At 35.7% G+C, this 21830-nt stretch overlaps 1 protein-coding gene across 1 annotated transcript; it reads left to right on the plus strand.

The window, feature by feature from the left end:
- Positions 1–4313: 4313 nt before the first annotated feature.
- On the plus strand, positions 4314–21830 carry LOC132187151 (exocyst complex component EXO70A1). Its single transcript, XM_059601354.2, has 12 exons — positions 4314–4805; positions 5117–5212; positions 7287–7492; positions 8275–8532; positions 13871–14009; positions 14081–14293; positions 14877–15082; positions 17339–17539; positions 17648–17747; positions 20658–20767; positions 20863–21009; positions 21382–21830. Exons 1-12 carry the CDS (start codon positions 4644–4646, stop codon positions 21497–21499), a joined length of 1956 nt encoding a protein of 651 aa, XP_059457337.1. The 5' UTR covers positions 4314–4643; the 3' UTR covers positions 21500–21830.

A 21830-nucleotide genomic window follows, 5' to 3' on the forward strand; every position in this document is an offset into this window, starting at 1 on the left:
AGGCCCTTGAACTTCCACTCGATTTGACAAATCCCTCAAACTTTAAAATCTCTCAATTTAGTCTCTTGAACTTTCAATTGTAATCAATTTGACTCCTCCGTCAATTTGAATCGTTAATCTCAAATGGAAACCTAAACACGTGACTTGCACGTGCTTTCTTACTACTTTTATACCCCTTATACCCTCATACTCCCTTACCCTTACTAACTTAAAGCTTATAAGAGAAACCCACTCGAAGATGCACTCCAACAATGAGAATGTGTTGAAGCTGAGAAAGATGCACTCCCACCTGATTTGAAGACAAATTCAACACTGAATCACGACCCACATGAAGAACAAAAGTCAAAGTTGAGGAAATCGCGACCCAGGGCTTCCACCCATTCGAAGATTTTTCTAACAAAAGTTTTGCAACAGCTGAAGATTACGACCTACACTCGTGCAACCCACATGAAGAACAAAAGTCGAAGTGGAGGAAATCGCGACCCATGACTTCCACCCATTCAAAGATTTTTCTAACAAAAGTTTTGTAGCAGTTGAAGATCACAACCTACACTCGTTCCCCTCTACCAGCGACGAGCTCAAGACAGTGAAGGAGTCACACATGACGACGAGGTTACGATAGTGAAAGATGGAGCACTCCGAGGGTGAGCTAAGCGATTCAGGATCAAGCCATCTGATTTGCAAATGTGGGAGCAAAACGATGATCAAAAGAGCTTGCACAATTAAAAATCATGGCAAAAGGTTGTGTAAATTATGTGGTAAGATGTGTTTGTGAATTTAATTTGAACAGAAATATAATTTTTTTTGTTATGCATAAAATCCTTTAGTAATGGGTTAAACCCCAATTTGTGTGATTGTGCTGAATAAAAAAATCGTGATTGCAATTTTTTTAAATGGGTTGAACCAAAAATTTGTGTGTGTTGTGATCTAGTGATGTCGATGTTGATGGAGTGGCAGCAAGATTTGAAGTCTGAAAGGGCAATGGAAGTCTTCAAATGCAAGATTGAAATTGCTCAGTAAGAAAATGAAAGTTGATACTGCTAATTTTGCACTTAAACTTAAAAGGCAGAATAAGTATCACGGCTTACAGCTAAAGTTCCGAGTTGCATTGACATGTTGTTAGTGTCTTGTTACTGTAATGATTTTTTTCCCTTGTTCTAATGGATTTGCATCAAGGGTGATGTTGACCAGATGAATAAGACATTTGAAGTTGTATGTTTTTGTTGTTGTTATTTGTTAATCCAATCCAACTACTATCAGACTTGTGTCAATTGACCATTTTGTAATTTTTTTGTACCCAACTATTGTACAATATTTGGAATGCTTTGTATAAATTTTGTTGGTACAGTTTGACAAGTTTGCAAATGGGATTTGTTCACTAAATAAAATATTTGGATAGAAAATGGCCCAAGCAAATCGACAAAATAAAATATTGAAGCTGAATCTTGATTCTTATTAGAGTCCAACACTCACAAACAGATTGCATCATATTCTAGGAGAGTTGTCAATCATGGAAAACATGCATGACAACTCACATTTATCTATAAAAGGCTATATGGTCAAAACAAGCTCAAAAAACCAGAATATGGACACATTACATGCATATGAATATACTGGCTTCTAGGCCATTCACAATTCCATTAAGCAACTTCTCAATCATCCAACTAGTCAACAATTTTAGCATAATAGTAGCATAATAGTGAATCCACAAGTCACATAGTTTCTAAATGTTCCTAAAAGTATACATGAACACCATTTTCCCTTCATCCATTACAATGTTTATGAAATATAATATTTACAACTATTAAGCGGTCAAACATAAAAAGTTGACAACAAAAAGTCATAACTTTCTATTTATAGTGAGACAATGAGTAGTGATCAAGAAAATCTAAAATAGACATAAACTAATTAAGGAAGAGAATAAACCTTACAAGGAAATATAATAAGAAAAAATAAAAAGATTCTAACGTAAAGAGAAATAACTTATTAAGAAAAATATCAATAAACCTAATTTAGAAAATATTAAATATTCCAACATTCACAACAAATTATTGCATGCTCTCCATAAAAACATATTCATTGCATTGGGCAAATTTAGATTCCATAGAACTTTTCAAACTTTTTGTACCCCAATTGTCTTGAGTTTTCCCATTTTTGTGCACCTTGTCTTTCTTTTTCCAAATATGTATAAGCACTTCTTATAGTAAATATACCCTAGAAGTACCCCTACAAATCAACCCGTCGTGAGCTTGTAATGACTAAGCACCCCTTTGGGGGCAATGGATTGTTTGGCAAAGCTTTTCTTCATTTTGTTACCGTTCATGCATCATCTAAAAATAAAATTAACATCAAAACATTCTAATTTTTTTTTTTTTTTTTTACTTTTTATATCACATCATTCACTTTTTATTACTATTCAAATAAAAAAATCACAACAAAATACAACTTTTTCACTTTTCCATACAAAAAACTCAAAACTTTATATTACATCAATCATTTTTTACTACAGTAATAAAGGCAAAACTATTTGCCAAACAATCCCTTGTATAGTATGTTAGAAGTGGATTAGGTAAAAGCTTGGAAAAAAAAGGGTTTTTTGGTGGCTGAATTCAGAATTTTTTGGATTTTGGGTAGAATTTTAGGAGCAAGTGAGCATGCGATGTTCTAGACTTGAAAACATAGAGGTGATTGGATATTGGGCTTCATTTGGAAATATGGGTTGGTATGATGAGGTTGGGTTTGAAGGGAATTGCTTGAGATGGGACTAGTAACCACACATCATTGGTGATTATTAGTACGATGGTTGACTAAATTAAAGTTAAGGTAGGTAATTTATACATTGGTTGTAAAAAAACTTGTGTTTTGGACTATCAATGAGTAGTTCCAAACTTAGACTTTGGTGGAGCAATATGGCCAAAATCAAGACTTGCAGGTGCGGAACGCGTATTTGGAGTTTGAGAGGAGGGGGCAAAACTAAAAAATAAAAGAAATTTGAAATTTAAAAAAATTATAAGAACAGTTATTAAAAATTTTGAGGAAATCAAACACCCAAACTACCATTTGGTTCTGCCCCTCATGCTTGCCCTATGATATTTTACCTAAGGCATAAACCAAAGGGCAGTCAAATGATTACATACACAGCCTTTCTCAATGCAAAATCCAAAGAAAGTTGGACACTAAAGCATGGGCTAGATAGAAGGGCAAGTCTGTTTCCACTATGGGATTTCTTTTTGCTACACTATGTGATGGGTGAGAACAAAAATGGGATGGCTATTTTATTACTATGTTCTCTAACTCTTTTACCCAAAAAAAAAAAAAAAAAAAAAAAACTTAAAAAGTGTTATCAGACACCACCTATAGAAATACTTATGTATTCATTACCCATATCATTATGAAGATATTTAAACATTTGCCACATGGCAATTTTTATTTGAAAAATACAAAATCAGTCTTTGTAGTTATACTGATTTGTAATAAGTTCTTTGTAGTGTAAAAATGTTATGAGAGAGCTCATTGTGGTATTTAAAAATAACAAATAAGTCTTTAAAATACGGCCTCTATTTTCACTTTTACTATTTAATTTAAATATTATTTTTTAAATATTTGTTTATTATTTCTCTAACTATTAGAGGAGGAAAGAGAAACATAAAATAAAAAGAGGGAGAGAGAAGCCATTTTTCATTCAATTGGTGAGTGAATAGTACTCACTATTAAAAAGTATTATTAGCAGCTTCACCAAAATAATCAAAAGTATAATTTCTCAATTTTAACTACTCGCTTTTTTAGAGCAACTCCACAACAGCCTCACTATTTTAACAATCAACTTTCACTATTCTATTTAAATATTTATTTATTTTTTCTTTAAACTATTAAAGGATGAGAGAAAAACAAAAAACAAAAAGAGAGGGAAATTACCTTTTTATTCGATAGGTGAGTGAACAAATAGTGAGTACTGTTTACCCACAATTTTTTTTTTCTCCTTAAAACGGTGAGACTAAAAAGAAGTGTTTTTAGCCACTTTCACTAAATTGTCTCGCAAAAAAATGGTTTTAAATTGCCGAAAGTAGTAATAATGAGTACTATTCACTCTACATTTTTGATGAGGCTAAAAAGGAAAAAAGAAAAAGAAAAAGAAAAATTTTAAGCATTTTCACCAAATTGCCTCACTAAATTACACTGGATCTTTCCATTATCATCTATTGTAGGGAAGGTAGTGACAGAAACATTCACATTGTTTGGAAGTGAATCCTAAATAAATTTGCTTATAAATTTTTTACTTAAAAGAAAAGCCCTCTAAACAAGAAAATCCTTTTAGACGCCAAAGGCCGACCACCTTTATAATTCTCAAAGGTAGTGGAATTGTAGGGGAGGGAGGATTTTTTGTAAAAGATGCAGAAATTATGATAAAACCTGGCCATCCTGTTCCGTAAATCTTCAGGCAGTGTGATTGTGCGGTGTCGTCTACGCTTACACAGCGCAGAGTGGGCCACGGGACAAGAAAACTAAGCGCAAATCGCAAGCCTCGAAGACCCAGCAGGAAAACAATACAACAACACCCTGTCAAACGAAGAAATTTCAATTTTTTGACTTCTCTCTCTCTCTCTCTCTCAACTCTCTCTGCGAAGAAGAAGAAGAAGAAGACGATGGGGGTGGCAGTGGTGGGGACGGATTCACTGAGCGAGAGAGCGGCAAAGATGAGAGAGTCGCTGCAAAAGAGCCAGACAATCACTGACAGCGTGGTCACCATCCTGGGATCCTTTGACCACCGCCTCTCGGTACTCGAGACCGCCATGCGTCCCACTCAGGTGCACCGTCTTACTATCTTTCTATTTGGTTCCCGGGAAGGACATTGAAAGACCCAGCAAGTGTATGTAGAAATAACACTGCCTATAATTGAGCTTGGATCCGACCATTTTGACTACCCTTTTTACTTGGAAACATGAGTCAAAGAATGTGCATGACCCATGATTTTGTTTTGCGTTCTCTCTCTTCTTAGATTTTCTTGGTTACCAGACAGCGATCTGGGTTTTAGCTTTAGAGCCCTTTTTTTTTTTTTTTTTTTTTGTGGATTTGTGTTCTGACTGCTTGATCATGGGAAAATTTTTTGTGATTGCAGATTAGAACACATTCTGTTAGGAAAGCCCACGAGAATATCGATAAGACTTCGAAGGCTGCTGAGGTTTTACTGGCCCAATTCGATCTTTATCGTCAGGTTGGTTTCTCATATCATCTATGTTTTACATGCTTGTTTGCTTAATCTTCTATAACCCAGATTTTTTTCCCTTTCTCTCTCTCTCTCTCTCTCTGTTAAGTCCACTCTAGTGATTGGAAATGGGGCATATGGAATTCATGATCATTGTTGTTGCCCAAAACCGGTTAGGGATGATTCTTAACATTTTCACATTGTGGCCGTAGATCTTACTGATTAAAGTTTATATTTTATAGACCTAGTTTGTCTTTATTGAAATTTATGTGCTTGCCGTTTTTGAAATGTATTGTGACAAAAGCATACAATTTTTCAGGAATTTTACTCCATTTGCTTGTTTTGAGTTTGAGCTTTCTTTTTTCTTCAGCTGAAAAGAACCAATTTTCTTTCTTATTCTGATTCTGTTTCTTCCAATTGTATACCAAACATGAGTGGAAAGGATGATATTTATTTTCCCTTACCTGATGGATGTGTAAAGGAATTACCATTAAATTTCTGATTTGAGAAAGGCCTCATGGAAATAACAAATTTTGAAAAAAAAAGAAAGAAGTGAAGTGTTTCAACATTTTACTGCATGTTTGATGGAATATATAAATATTTTTTTTGTTTCCAGATTTTTTTTCAGCCGTTCAGAAAAGTATAGCTTAGTATGCAAGAATGAGAAGTATCATGTTATGTTGCTTCTATACTTTGGGGGAATTGCTGAGTTTTGTCAGTGGGAATTTGTTTAAGGCATTGATGGTTTTGCTAAGTGACGATCTTAATTTTACCTTTTTCCTTTTTAACCGGCCTTTGCATCTTTTCACACATACACGTACACATACACATACACATACACGGACACACACACAAACCAAAACATTTTAATAGACGAAGCATGGATATGGATACAAGTTCAAAATTTTTTAAAGCCTGACATGGTATGGCATGATACATTATATAGTTTTTTGATTTATGATTTTTGTTATATTGTTGACATTCTGTAGGTGTGACATTTAATGATTTAATTATGCAAAATTATCCAAGGTCCTAGTGTCAAATATATATGAAAAGTCCCTGAAGAACTTATCTTTCAAATTTGGATGACTTTTGTGAAGATTAGATATGTATTTGATATTATTGGAGGGGTATTGGCACCTATGTGGATGCAACAAAGATGTGGCTTTCTCTTTCTCTCTCTCTCTCTCTCTCTCTCTCTCTCTCTCTATTGGTACATATTAAAATGTCTCCCATGGGTTTTATTTATGCTAAATAGATTAATAATAATACGATGTTAAGTAAATAATAATAAACTAGACAGGTCTATGGATATGCACTTTGAGCAAATGATAAGCTTTGCGAGTAAACTTTATGCAAAAGAACTCAAGAAAGTGTCATTCCAGGGTTGGACTCACTCTCTATTTTATCTCTCCAATGTTTCGGGGCCTCAATTTGTGGAATTTTGTTCTTCTTTTTGCTTTTAGTTGGGCCTTTCTTTGTATATATCATGTATACTAGGGTTGCACCTGTCCGTACTTTTCAATGAAATGATTTATTTATCAAAACAAAAGAAAAAAGTTTTGTGCCATATCTGTTTTTGTAAACTCAATCCAGTTCTATTTTGTCTTCCCATTATTATATGATGATTCCTCTATTGTGGAATGTTAAATATTTATCCTAGTCTATATGATGGGGATGTCTAGGTTACAAAGCATCAGATTCTTCCCTTGTTTCTATTTATTTATTATTTTTGAAAGATATAAATATGCCATTTCTGTCTCTGCTTCCCTCTTAAGTGTTCTCTCATAATTATAAAGTTGATCCTATCACATTATCCTGTAGACCCTTCTATTTGTCTCTAGAATTCCTATTCTGACAACCTAGGGCTGGTAATAAAATGAATTATCATAGGTGCAAAAATTTGTTTTTCAATAACTTAGTTAAGTTAATTGGAAAATGTGTGGATGACAGTTTGATTAGTTGCTTACCCTTTGGCGTTTGTGGTATAGACATGGTTTACGTATTTTGTCGTTATATTTTTCCTTCTGATGTACTTTTTTATGTTTATAGTAGTTGATATTATTATTATTTATGCAAATAGGCAGAGACGAAAATACTTAGAGGGCCACATGAGGACTTGGAGAGTTATCTAGAGGCAATCGAGCAGCTAAGAAACAATATTAAATTTTTTACCAGCAAAAAGGGCTTTAAAAGTAGTGACGGGGTGCTCAACAATGCAAATACTCTGCTTTCTAAAGCTATTTCGAAGCTAGAAGATGAGTTCAAGCAGCTATTATTATCTTATAGGTTTGTATTTTCATACTCATTGATGATCTTGAATTGTGTATCTGGTTCTTCTGCTCAGGTACTGTTAATTCTTTTGCTTCTATAAGTAGCTAGTTATTTTTTTTGATAAGTAATAGGGGGTTTAACATTTCCAGTTCTTCTTCCTTACAATGACATTTATTATCATTGGATTTTTAATTTAGAGTTTGAAAGGAAGCTGAACCTTGTCGCACAATTGATTGCTCCAGCTTCTTCTTGCAGCTAAATAACTCATCTTTAGGGCATTTTAGTGATCATTTCCAGGCTCTTATAAAGATATGTCGAATAGGTTTTGCTCATGAACCTTTTTTTTTTTTTTTTTTTTTTTTTTAAATTTTTTTATTTAATGTTGTCTATCACCTGTGTTTGTACTATCAAATATTTATTTGGTCAGTAATCAATAGTTAAGTTGGAGTACATCTTGTGTAGTAGCTAATTTACTGATTGTTACCTGGCACTGACTTCTCCTTCTTCCCCTCTGCTATGCACTGTGGGGCGTTATATTTGAGTTTGTAGTTTGTTAATTTCCGTTAAATGTTAAAAGAATTGAGTTCTTCTTTATAAGTTTCTTGATTGAAAGGCGATTTGCCTTTTTGAGAGATTATGTGTTCTTTATATGCATTATGCATCTTGTAATGCTGCTGAGGATCTTGGCATAAGATACTTGGTTGCGGCATGAATTACTGATGCAGATTATTTGGCCTTGCTAGCTCCAATTATATTATTTATTTCTATTCTTTTTTGTGTGGGATGTGGAATTTCAGCAAACCTGTGGAGCCTGATCGTCTCTTTGACTGCCTTCCAAACTCATTGCGACCATCTTCAGGATCTCCCGGGCACCAAGGTGACGCTAGCGGGAAGAGTCCTTCCAATCACCATTCTGAGCAGCACAAAAGTAATTTGGAAAATGCTGTTTACACTCCTCCAGCTCTTATACCACCTAGGATTCTGCCACTGCTCCATGATTTAGCTCAGCAAATGGTTCAAGCTGGCCACCACCAGCAGTTGCTCAAAATTTACAGGTAAAGAGCTCCATCTGTGGTTCACAGATGCACAAGTTGTTTTTCTGTATGTAGTCATCCAACCATTTTTCCTTAACAGAATGATATATATTATTTCAAGTTTTTTCTTGATGCTTAGGTTTCATATGATGACAAGTGGCCTATTGGTTTTGCTTAAATAAGCCACTCTTTGTGTAATTTCACTATCACGTGACATGTACTTCATATCCCTAGGATGCAAGTCAAAATTAAATTAATAACTATGATTTTAACACTCCTCTGTCAATAAATGGTTAGTAAAACACTATTAAAACAATCACAGTTGTTCCTTGTATGTCCAGACACTACAAAAGTCAAAATTTCAGTTACTCATTACACAATTTCACAGTGGGTTCTGGGCTAGTTTGCTGCACGCAGTAAATCAGATTTGTTTTGGAAGGAGGATGGTAAGATAAAGGCCTATGCAAATCACATCTAGTTTATTTAAGCAATTGGATTCTGGAAGAAGCCAATCACACTCAGCGGAATTTAAAAAACTGGTGGAAATTCGCAGCATTGTTCTCTCAAAAATTGATTGCTTACCTAGTTTTGTACCTCCTTATTTTGATCACACTGGGATTTTAGTTTAGAAACTACAGAAATTTGAAAGTTAAGAAATGTGCCAAAACATAACTACTCTCATACTGATAGGCCCACACTACACAAGGGCTGAATTGTAGAGGTGTGTGTGAGTGTGGTGCTTTGTTTGTGGGGAGAGGGGAGAATAGGTCAGCCTGGGTGCACTATCTGTGTGTATTCTGTTATGAGGTACAAAAAAAGGGGGATAACTGGTTTCATTGTGGGCTATGGAAGCTGTGGTTTATGGGCAGAAGATTGGGAACATGGGGAGTGGGAGTAGTCAATAGAGGAGAGCCAGTGCAGAGTCAAAACATGGCCTGTTTAGTTGCACATAAACAACTGCGTATTTTCTGCCTAGTGGCCAAGAAAGATGAGACAATATGAGCAGTAAATGCATGGTTATGAAGCAGTGTAGCATTTTTCTCTGTTAGTGTCACGTATAGGGGTGTGTCAATAAGGAGAGTTAGCAAGTGTGGGGGAGTTGAGAAAAAAATTGTTCCTTCTCTACTGTGATCTTGCTCCCACCCAAAGTGGAGTTTGTTTGTTTATTTGTTTCTTTTTTTCAAGCTCAGTTTAGTAGTTTCCATTTATTGGTTGTATTTCTTTGTGTGTCCATCACATGCTCTAGGCCATTATGCAAACCTGAATTAAATTGCACCTAACAAATATAACATAAGAAATCATACAAAGTACCAAGTCAGCAATAAACTGACTTGCTTTTTTTTGATAAGTAATCGAAATGTCATTAAAGGCATAAGGCGCTCCAAGTACACAAGAAGTATACGAGAGAAACCACATAGTTAGTAGGAACAAAATGAACAAGGAAATGATGATAACTAATTAACAAAGGAGAGACAACAATAGCTGTCGACAGATACAAAGTATTGAAGAATAACGACTTAATTTTTTCTAATGTCTTTTCATGGTCTTCAAAACTTCTATCGTTTCTCTCTCCAAAGACACCACAAAAGGCATGAAGGCGTCATCTTCCACACAACAGTACTTTAGTTCACCAAAAAGCATACAAGTCGAAGAGTGTCTAGGCATAACACAAAATAACCCAAGTCGATTGAAGAAAACATTCCACATGGCATAAGCAACCTCACAATGGAGAAGAAGGTCCATAGACTCCCCATTCATTTTACACATGTAGCACCTATACCCCACTATGATATGCCGCTGTTTGAGATTATCCATAGTAAGGATCTTTCCTAGAGCCGCTGGCCAAGCAAAAAAGGCCGCCCTCAAAGGAAACTTAATCTGCCAAATACTCTTCTAAGGGAAACCATCATTACAAACCAAGACATTGTAGAAGGATTTAACACACAACCCTCTTTTGAAGGGGACCCACCACAACTTGTTTTCACCTTTCCGTTTCACTCTAGCTAAATGCAACACCCTAAAGAATGTGGCAAAGATATCCACCTCTCAATCGTGAGCTGCTCTAGCAAATTTTACGCTCCACTGAATGGAACCACCATAAATCTCTAAGAGAGCCGCGATAGAAACATCCTTTGTGCAAGCAATACCAAATAAATATGGAAAGGCTTTCTTAAGGGCCATAAAGTAGGGATGTAAGACAGTTTCAGATTTCTTTCAACAATTGCTTATTTATAGGGTTAAATTTTGAAACTTAGGGTTTAGGGCTTGCAAAAGGTTAGAAATTTTTTTTGATAAGTGATTAAGGTTACAAAAAATAAGAAGTAAAAGTTGAAGGGCTGTTTCTTGAAAAAGCAAAAAAACTGATGCTGGAAAATTCTGGCTGCTGTCAGATAAGGGGCTCTTATTGGTTTTACGGGTTCAAAGGACAAAAGAGAAGGGCTGTGGTTTGGGTTCGAAGGAGTGAAGGAAAGAGTCATTAAAGAGGTGCTCTTTGTCTATGAACAGTAACCATGGATAAGAAGAAGTTTACAATAGAAGTCAAATTTGGAGTTCTTAATCCTATTGGGATGAAGAAGAGAATAACCTAGAAAAAGCATGACTAAGAAAATACCCCAAAGTGACTCAAGCTTAGAATACTTGGATGCAGGATTTGCTGAAAATTATGATTCAGCCACTAAGTACAAAAGTGCAATAATTCCTAACAAAAAAACTGTTTCAAACCTACAATACTTACAAGTTTGGCGTTTGGCCTTTAAAACTTTGTAAATCTTGCTTCAATTGGATATTGCATGTGATCCCCACAAAATATACCTTGAAATTAATGAAATTAGAAGATAATACAAATGAGCGACAATCCATTTTTGCGATGTCAGTAGAACTTGACTCAACCTAGATTTGATTCTCCCAAGTAAGCCTACATTGTCAGGCATATCCCAAAATACAGGCATTTTCTTGCCTTCTAAGAGTCCAAGAGTGCTGCCAATTGCATGCCTGTCGGTCTTAGAAGACTATCATTGGCCACAAGTGAACAGTATTGTTCGTGGAAGTCATTAAACCAGACATTGGAACTCGTTATCTGTATCCAAGTACAATCTGAACTTGGGTGATTCTTCCGTACAAGTAGTCTCAGCATTCACCATCTCATGTTGACAAGATTTAATTATGATGTTGATATCTCAAGTCAAGGCTTAGGCTCACGAACCAGCGTTTGGATGCCTCAAAATCGTTGGAGAGTGCTGCCCACTTTGTTCCCATAATCTAGTAGGGAAGTTTTGGATATCTGGCTGTGACTGTTTATTTGGTGTTTTAGGGATTAGAGAACATATAATTTATTTGAGATTGTGAAAGAAAGATTCAGGGGTGAATAAGGGTTTGAGGATTGATTGACGGAGAAAAATTAGGTAATACGTTGGGTTCTAGGTTTCGAAAGGATGTAAGAGGAGGAATAGTTTTGGGGTTTCAAAGGAGTGAGACAGGGCTGAATTTCAGACTGCTGATGGTAATTTGAGAATAGTAAAAAGTGCATATTCTAGGTTTCCAAAGTGCAATGGTTTTTGCGCCAACTGACATTTCTTCTCCCATAAACAAAGGGTGGTGGATGGGGTCTTAAGTTCAATCCTGTATGAATTTTTAATTGTGTTTATGTATATAAATGAGCAGAAATTTCTCGAGAGCTATAAAAAATAGAAAAAGGAAAAGAGGCGCACCCCCCCCCCCCCCCCCCCCCCAAAAAAAAAGTGAAAATTCCATCAACTTACTTGAGAAACTACCTAATAGGATTCTTTATGATTACCAGGATTCCCAATTTAGAAGCTACCTAACCAAATAAAATGAAATCCAAGAATGAAAAACGAACAAACACCTACGACCCATGATAGTTATTTGAGAGCTGTAGACCACGCTTAGTTGAGTCCGTATTGAGAAATCCAATTTTGTTAGCACCGGAAGGTCATGTTTTTATTATGATTATTGAAAATGATCTAATTTGCAATTTCTATGTTGTTTACTTGGCCCTCCATAGGCATCACACAATTATATCAGTTATATCAGTGATATCTTTTGATAAATAATTGCATTATATGGGGTGGGTCTTTGGAGAAATATTAGAAATGGTTGGGGGTGTTTCTCGAACTTGGTCTCCTATCGAGTAGGGGATGGATCTTGCCTTCGTTTCTCGTAGGACGTGTGGTGTGGAGAAGTAACTCTAAAGTCCCTATTCCCATAACTTTTTTCTATAGCTTGGGACAAAGAGGCTTTAGTGTCAGATTACTTGGACACTTCGGGCTTGTATGTCTATTGGAACCCAAGTTTTCTGAGGGTGGTCTAGGATTGGGAGCTTGAGTCTCTTGTATTTTTCGATCTCTTATGCTCCAAAAACCTCTCCAAGAGAGGCAGATAAAATGTTATGGTCCTTAGCATGTAATCACAAGTTTGAAGTGAAGAGCTATTACAATACATTTCAATCTGGCGATTCTTCCTGTTTTCCTTGGAAGAGGTTTTGGAAGGTGAAGGCTTTATCTCGTATTGATTTCTTCATTTGGACGGCAGCTTTGGGTAAAATCCTTACAATTGACAACCGTAGGAGGCAGGGTCTTACCCTTGTCAATTGGTGTTGTCTTTGTAAGAAGAGCGAGGAGACCGTAAACCACCTTCTCATCCATTGCAAGTTTACTAGCGAGATATGGCACTTGGTTCTCGTTTTATTTGGTGTCTCGTGGGCCATGTTGGGCAATATTCTTGAGTTACTTAAATGTTGGAAGATGCAAGGGCGGAGACAATTCACAGAGGCCATTTGGAAGTCATCCCTGCTTTACTTGTGTGGAGCATTTGGAGAGAAAGAAATAGATGTCTTTTCGCAGACTATGAGTCTAATGTAGTGCAATTAAAGCTTCTTTCTTGAGCTTCCTTTTAGAGTGGGCTGTTACTTTTGTTCTTAATTTCTCCTCCTATAATCTTGTGGATTTTGTTAACTTTTTAGATTTTCGACACTAACAGGGTGGTTGCTTCTCTTGTGTACTTTTCATGTAATTGGCTTTTCTTCTTCAATAAATTATTATTCAACAAAAGCTAGCTAGCCAACTTTTTTGGACCCAATTTTGCAATGTTTTTTCTAATGCATTTGGATTATTTGGAGAAACAATGGAGTAGATAATAAGAAAATGTATGCATTGTTATTCACCCTCATTGATCTACTCGATTATCAAATATGCATTCGAACATACTCACCTGTTTATGCAGACATTTATATATGTATATAAACAACATATATGCACACGTGTATGTTTGTGCATGTGCATAACTTCTTTTAATACTAAATATTGCAATTTTCACAAGTATGCAACTCTTTTATTTGGTTTAGGGACACTCGTTCTTCAGTTTTGGAAGAAAGCCTCCGAAAATTGGGAGTTGAAAAACTTAGCAAAGATGATGTTCAGAAGATGCAATGGGAGGTTTTAGAGGCCAAAATTGGGAATTGGATTCATTTCATGCGTATTGCTGTAAGTATTTGTCTGGATTTGAACAAACTTTGCATATCTCTTGTTCTGAATATAACGTTATGCTTCAACAGGTCAAACTGCTTTTTGCTGGAGAGCGGGTAGTTTGTGATCAAATATTTGAAGGCTTCGATTCTCTCGCAGATCAGTGTTTTTCTGAGGTTACTGCAAGTAGTGTTTCAGTGCTACTTAGTTTTGGGGATGCTATTGCCAAAAGCAAGAGATCACCAGAGAAGTTATTTGTACTTTTGGACATGTATGAGATAATGCGGGAGCTTCACTCAGAGGTATGGTTATTAGTGCATACCACAAAGTCATGCACTAAGTTTTGTGCTTATTAACTCATTGTAGAGATTGCAAAACTAGGTGGGGACCTTTCATAAAGTTTTCATTTCAATTTGGATGGTGGTCTGAAAATTAAAGGATCTTTATGGTTCCTTTTTATTCCCCTTGTTGAAAAAATAGTTTCCATGTGTCACTAGGTTGCTATTGATACATATGTCCAAGCTAAAGTGTGTGCTACTTTTGTTGGAAACTCGTCCATGTAGTTGCTAAATTCACACAACACCCCACCCCACCCCCCACCCCCCCCGATTCTTCTCCAACTTGTTGATCTACTATATGATGAACGTATGCAAATGGATTTTTTGCAATTGAAGAAATAAATTGGACAGTTTTTGATGGGAAGGAGAAGAACATAAATGATGTTTTACTCTGTTTCTGTGTTTGTGATAATATTTGATGAAGGCATTTCAGCGATATATGATTTTCTCATTTTGTACTTACATCTGTAATCTTTACCCTTTGAAGGTCATATTTCTATGTTGCTACATATCCATTTATTAACTAAAGAACTGAATCTGTTTGCAGATTGAAATGAAATTCAAAGGTAAAGCTTGCAGTGAAATAAGAGAATCTGCGTTTGGTTTGACAAAACGGCTTGCTCAGACAGCTCAGGAGACTTTTGGAGATTTTGAAGAAGCTGTTGAAAAGGATGCAACTAAAACCGCTGTATCTGATGGAACTGTCCATCCTTTGACAAGCTATGTCATTAATTACGTGAAGTTTTTGTTTGAGTAAGTTCAGCTAATCTTGCTTTTTATTCTTATGTCCCATTCTTTGGGGCTGGATAAGATATAGTTCCATACATACTACTTTTATCTAGTTGTTGATGATTGAGCTATTAAAGCCATAGTAACTCACCCTGTAAGGCTATATCTATATTGAAATCTTTCATTTATTTCTTTCATATTTTTTCATTTTTTTTTCTTTCTCTTTTAGTTTCTTAGTAGTCTGTGATTTTGCTTCAAGATATTTGTGGTACATTATGTTACTTGAAATTTCTGTGTATATGATTTGACTTAAAGATTCAATTATATACTATTTTAACTAAAAGTTTTAAGGCTCTATACAAAATTACAAACACTCAAATATGGCCTGTAATTTGGGATGTCCTACTTTGTTTGGTCATGCTGCAATGAGAGAAAATTTTCACCTTAAGCTAAAAAAGGTTGAGAACTTATTTCTTACATACACAACTATTTAACACAAAGCCTTGTGAGGCAGAGTTTTAGAAAATCTCAGAAACGAGATCTGAAGGGAAGTTCTGGTAGTCGTTGAGAAATATGTGGAGAGGAAAACTCTTGGATTGCTAGTAACATTTTTACATGGGAAAGAGTTGTGGTATCACAAGAGATGTCCTAACCTCTTGAAAAACAAAATATTTGCATGCCTGCTATAGAACAGAATCGGATACCTTCTTATAATTGCTTTTTCAAGGGCTTTATGGTTTGAAGCTTGTTTTAGGGTTAGGGTTTTAGAAGAAAAAGATTGAGGTTCACAGGTTGTTAATGGGTTCAAAAGAATGTAGGTTGATGAAAGGTGCAAAATTCCTTCTTTTTTTTTGACAAGTAATGGAAAAATATGGTTTAGAAAGGGTTCTAAGGTATGTTTTGAAGGGCTGTCTGGTGGCTAGTGGGTAGGAAAAGTACAAGGCGTTTAGGGTTAGATTTGGTAGGAGAAAGGATTTGATTTGGGGTTGCAAAGAGGTGAGGAAAAAAGTTGAAACTTGAAATCTATCTAGGGGTCGTGAACCGTAACAATAAGGGGGAAGGAAAAAGAGAGACAAATACACCAGGACTCTTATTAAAAAAATGACACTTTAAGATTATTTAGTAGTAGAACAAGACGATTGACAGGTTGGAATGGCTTTATCTGTCAAAGGGTGGTAGGATCACTTTGATTAAAAGAACCATTTCCAATTTTTCTACTTATTTTTTGTCCCTTTATCCAATTCTAGTTGAAGTTGCTAATTGTATTGAGAAACTTCGGTAGGATTTCTTGTGTGGCAGAGTTGGTAATGAGTTTAAATTCCATCTAGTCAGTTGCTCAAAGACTTTTACTCTGTTTTACTTGGACGATTTGGGGATTAGAAGCCTGATTTTGTTTAACCGAGCTCTCTTGGGAAAATGGTTTTGGCGTTACACCACTAATGGGGAGGCTTTATGGGGATCGACGGTGGAAGTTAAATATGACAAGACATGGAGAAGGTGGTGTTACAATGCAGCTTTTGGGGATCTATGTTTGGAAAAACCTTAGGAGGGGCGTGGGATTTCTCTAGATTTGTGAGATTTGAGGTGGGAGATGGGTCTAAAATTAGGTTTTGATGTCTGATTTGGTGATTAGACCTTGAAGGCATTTTTTCTAGTGTTGTTTAATATTTCTCGTTATGAGGAGGCCTCGGTGACAGACCATATGTTGTTTTCTAATGACACTTTTCAGTGGAATATCTTTCATCATATTAGTTCATGATTGGGAGGTGGATATGGTTACTTCGTTCTTTAATCTTTTGTATTCAATCAGGTTGAGTCGAGGTGGTGACGATAGAATTTGTTGTATCCCTTCCAAAAGGCAGACGTTCAAGGTCAATTTTTTTTTTTTGTTTTTTCATGGGCTTAGCCCCTTGTTGAGTTTTCTTTCCCTTGGAAGAGTATTTGGAGCAACAAGGCCCCTTCAAGAATAGCTTTCTTTGTTTGCACAGTTTTAGCAATTGGGAAGTTTTTGACTCCGGATAATCTTAGACAAAAAGCATGTCATAGTTAATTAACTAAATTCATGCATGACTTATTTACCCATCTCTTGGAACCATATGTTTGTTTTGCAATTATTAGTTTTCATTGCATATGAGTGTATGTTAAGTTAAATAAATAAATGTTTTAGCTTCTGGAGATTTGTTTATCTTTTAGTAAGTATGCCTTGCGGTTTCTTTTTAAGAATGATTTAACACTTTGTTCACATGATTGACTTGAAGCTTTTGCACTAAATTTTTACAGCTACCAATCAACCTTGAAGCAACTTTTCCAAGAGTTTGATAACAAAGATGGAACAAGTTCACAGTTGGCTTCCGTAACGACGAGAATAATGCAGGCTCTTCAAACCAATCTGGATGGAAAATCTAAGCAGTATAAAGATATTGCTTTGACCCACTTATTTCTCATGAATAATATTCATTACATGGTCAGATCTGTTCGTAGGTACGTCATGTATATATTTATATCTTGTCATAGTTCTTTTAGAGCTTTACAAGCTTCGTGTATGTGAATACTGGTAGTTTATTTTTTTATAATTTTTTTTTTTTTCAGGTCAGAAGCCAAGGATTTGTTAGGGGATGATTGGGTGCAAAGACACAGGAGGATTGTGCAGCAGAATGCAAATAGTTACAAAAGGAGTGCTTGGTCAAAGGTAGTGCTCTTCTACTCACACTATTGAATGATCTGAATCATTTATTGATTTGTAGCTTTGGCTGATGTTGCTTGGATTTGTTTTTTGAAACATAATTATATAATACATATGCAAAAACATGCGGCGTACTTGGGGTTTGTGATCATTTACAGGTTTACACTTTTTCCTCTTGGCCTCTTGATTCACCATCTGAACTCTAAACAATAGTTTAGAGTTTTGTTTTTCTTCTTTATTTAATACACTTATAGAAGCACACAAGCTCACATTGTGCTACTTATTAATCTATCTATTCTTATCAATGATGTCTTGGATACATTATATCTGTGAGCATGGTATCATGGTTTTTATCTTTGTTGCCTTCTTTGCTGGATGTGGACAACCTGAACTTTACGTCTATTTTCTCAATATGATACAAACTCCAAAATAAATCCCTTTGTAAGCAATGTGAGAATGAAGAAGGTACAAGTAGTAAGCGAGTTAGAGAGATCCACTCTCGTTCTTCAGGATGTTGTATTCAGTTAGAGTGAGACGGGAATGTGAAGACAAGTTTTGGTGGTTCTTTCCAAAAGAGGTTTGTTCGTTATTAGATACTTTTACAGTGTCTTGGTTCGCATCAATGGCTCTCATTTCCCTTAGTAGAGTATTTAGGGGACTAAGGTTTCTTTGAGAGTGGCCTTTTTGCTTGGTCAGTGGCCCTAGGTAAGATCCTTACCATGGATTATATGAAGAAATGGCAAGTCATCATGGTTGATAAATGTTGCATGTGTAAAATGAATGGAGAGTTTGTGGACCATTTTCTTCTCCATTGTGAGGTTGCCGAGACTTTATGGGATGTTTTCTTTAGTTGATTTGGGCTATCTTGGGTTATGCCTAGACGAGTAGTTGAGTTATATTCGTGTTGGTGGATTGCTGGTAGTGCTCCAAGTGTTGCTATGTAGAAGAAGGTGCCTTTGTGTCTGTTGTGGTGTCTATGGAATGAAAGAAATGACAAGTTTTGAGGACTAGGAAGTCTTTGGAGGAGATTAAGTCTTTATTTTTCTTTACTCTGTATCTTTGGACAACAACTTTTGTTTTTCGTGTAGTGATTAGTTATTATGATTTTCTTGTTCTTTTTTTTCTTCTAACTTGGTGCTTTCTCATGTATACTTCTTGTGTACTCGGGGATGCCTTACGCTTTTAATAATACCTCGATTACTTTAAAAAAATATATATTTAATGATTCTTTTACCATATTCCTTTGGTTAACTGTTTGAATTAACAGTTGCGCTCATAGGGAAAATTAACTGTAATTCTGTTATCAGTTTAGCTCCTATATTCAACACCCAAATTATTAACCAAGACACTTAAATTCCTGTATTAATCAAGATTGATGACTCAAAAGTGAAAGCAATTATGAAGGGCAACCCTGAATCCACACATAACTTAAGACAGTCAAACACCTGGAATTTTCTTCAAATGTCACTGAATTAAAATAACTAAAATTAACAAGTTCAGTTAGGTGTCATAATCAAACCAAAAAGAGAAAATGCTAAGAACTTCAATTTATGCCAGTATCAAGATCTAAATCATACTTCAAAACTTAATTTTTTATACTTTATGCATGTATATATATAATTTAAGGTATAAGTTGACTATCTAGTAGCTATGGATAAATGAGTTAAAAGATTGAAGTCAAAATTTGAAGATCTATAACTATTTTTGGGTTTCAATAAATTTAAGTATGGGATAGAGATTTGACAACTAATGCTTTTCACAAGTTCAACCTTAACATAGATTCAACTAACCTCCTTTCACATTTTGATGTGAAGCTATGTTGCTCACTCGTAATTTTTCTGTCATACCTGTGTCAACAATACACAGCACGTGTGTTTATGGGATGCGTCCAACCTATAGCCAAAATTATGGACACTTTTCCTCTTGTGATCCCATATACGGAGAGAACCTATTCTTTGACAGAGAAGAAAGTTTTCCACCTTTTTTTTCTTCGAAACTTTGCTACTTATACATTTCTAAATGGTTTGCACATCGTCTATGCTGTGATTTTAGATGATTTGACACCAATCAAACTTTGACATTGCTGATTGGACACAAATCAAACTTTGACCTTGCCTGACACAGCGATATAGTTCTTCGGTAATACGTAGATAACATTAGCGTGTGAATCCATATTACTAGTTAATAGCATGTGCTTTGAAGTAACAGAACTGTCAAGACTGTCGTTGGTGCTGTGCTGTTGGTGCAATTTGTATCAGTTTCTCTTCTTGTTTCAATTTTTGGGTATTCTTTTGAATCAACCAATTGTTGATACCTTTATTCCTAGAAATTTAAGTGAATTAACAGGTCTGAAGAAGGATTTTTCTCCCGGTATTTGTGCCTAAATTAACACATTCAAGATTGTATATCTTTTCTTTTACAAGATCTAATTTTTCCTACGCGTTTTCCTGCATCAGTTGGTATAAGAGCCAACTCTCTCCTTGCATCAGTGTTGCCAAACCCATATCCAAGTTCACATAACATAGGTTAGGGTTGTATCTCTTTCCCAGTTTTATTAAGTACAGTAATATTTATGGTTTGCTGGGGGAGATTCGGGGAAAATTTCTTTGGATGATCCAGGAGATAACTAGTAGGAGTTGCCAGAAGTGAATTCGAAGTACATGTTTTAATTTGGCATATTCCAACTCTTTGATTTAGTTTCATCATATGCACCAAAAATCTGTTTATAACTGCCTTTTTTTCTTGTATTTTTATCACATTTAATTTGAGTTCTTTATTCTGAAATTTGGTATCTTGTGTAGTCCTATAACCTGCTAACCATATTTAATGCCTTCAAATTACTTATGCCCCTTTAAGATTTTGATCTGGAAAGGAACTGGTTTTTGTTGCTGACTGTGGGTGATTTTTCCTTCACAGATTCTTCAGTGCCTCTCTATCCAAGGCCTAGCCTCATCCGGGGGTGGGAGTTCGATGGGTGGTGATGGAGGAAATAGTAGCGGAGCTTCAAGAGCATTGATCAAAGAGAGGTTGATGAGAAGTTATATTTTATGGAAGTTTTTTCAGTACAGTATTTTCGTCATAATTGTTTTGACTTGGTGGGAAAAATGTGTTATGTTATCAGGTTCAGGACATTCAATATGCAATTTGAGGAACTTCATCAAAAACAATCTCAGTGGACGGTTCCTGACTCGGAGTTGCGAGAATCTCTGAGGCTTGCGGTTGCCGAAGTCTTATTGCCTGCCTACAGATCTTTTGTAAAACGTTTTGGGTGTGTTTTCTCAGTTTTAAACCAACTTATGATATATATGTACACAAACACACATACATGCATGCGTGTTTGCAAGCATATGATTTTGTGTATGCATGTGTATAAAAGATGCACCGTATGCATGTGTATAAAAGATGCACCTTTCGTGACGTGTTTATCTCAAAATCACAATGAGGTCTATGCTGAAAATTTCACTGATCAGTAATTGATAACAATACATGTGCATGCTCTTTATAGAGATACAGTTGATATAAGTTACTGGTCCCAAAACTATGCCAAATGTGTATGGATTGGATTTTGTTTGGTGTCATCTAATTAAACCTTGATAGATTGGCATATTTTCTTCCTCACATGTGGTTTTTTGTGTTACAGGCCTATGGTTGAGAGTGGAAAGAACCCTCAGAAGTACATCCGGTACACGGCGGAGGATCTTGAACGAATGTTGGGTGAATTTTTCGAGGGAAAGAACTTGAACGAACCCAGACGATAGATTTGAACTACTCTCTCTCTCTCTATGTGATAATGAAGATGATATGGTTGACCATTGGCCTTTGTTGTGTTGCTACATGTCTCCCTCCCTCTGTGGATAGTCTTGGTTCAGTTCTAGAGAGGTTCTTTTTACAGTGCAGCCATCGTGCTACACAACCTTGTATAGATTGTACTGCCTGCATTTGTTTTGTAAAATTATGAATAAAAGAGGGTGACTATCTTCTTCTTTCACAAAAAGCCCGTGTATTGCGTTGTGGTGGTTTTCCAGGTGTTTATTTTAACCAGATATATTTAAGATTTAGGTTGTCATACAAGAGCTATTTCAGTTTCAA

Source organism: Corylus avellana, chromosome 2 (genome assembly GCF_965113065.1).
Source record: "Corylus avellana chromosome 2, dhCorAvel1.hap1.2, whole genome shotgun sequence".
In the NCBI taxonomy this organism is placed as follows: Eukaryota; Viridiplantae; Streptophyta; class Magnoliopsida; order Fagales; family Betulaceae; genus Corylus; species Corylus avellana.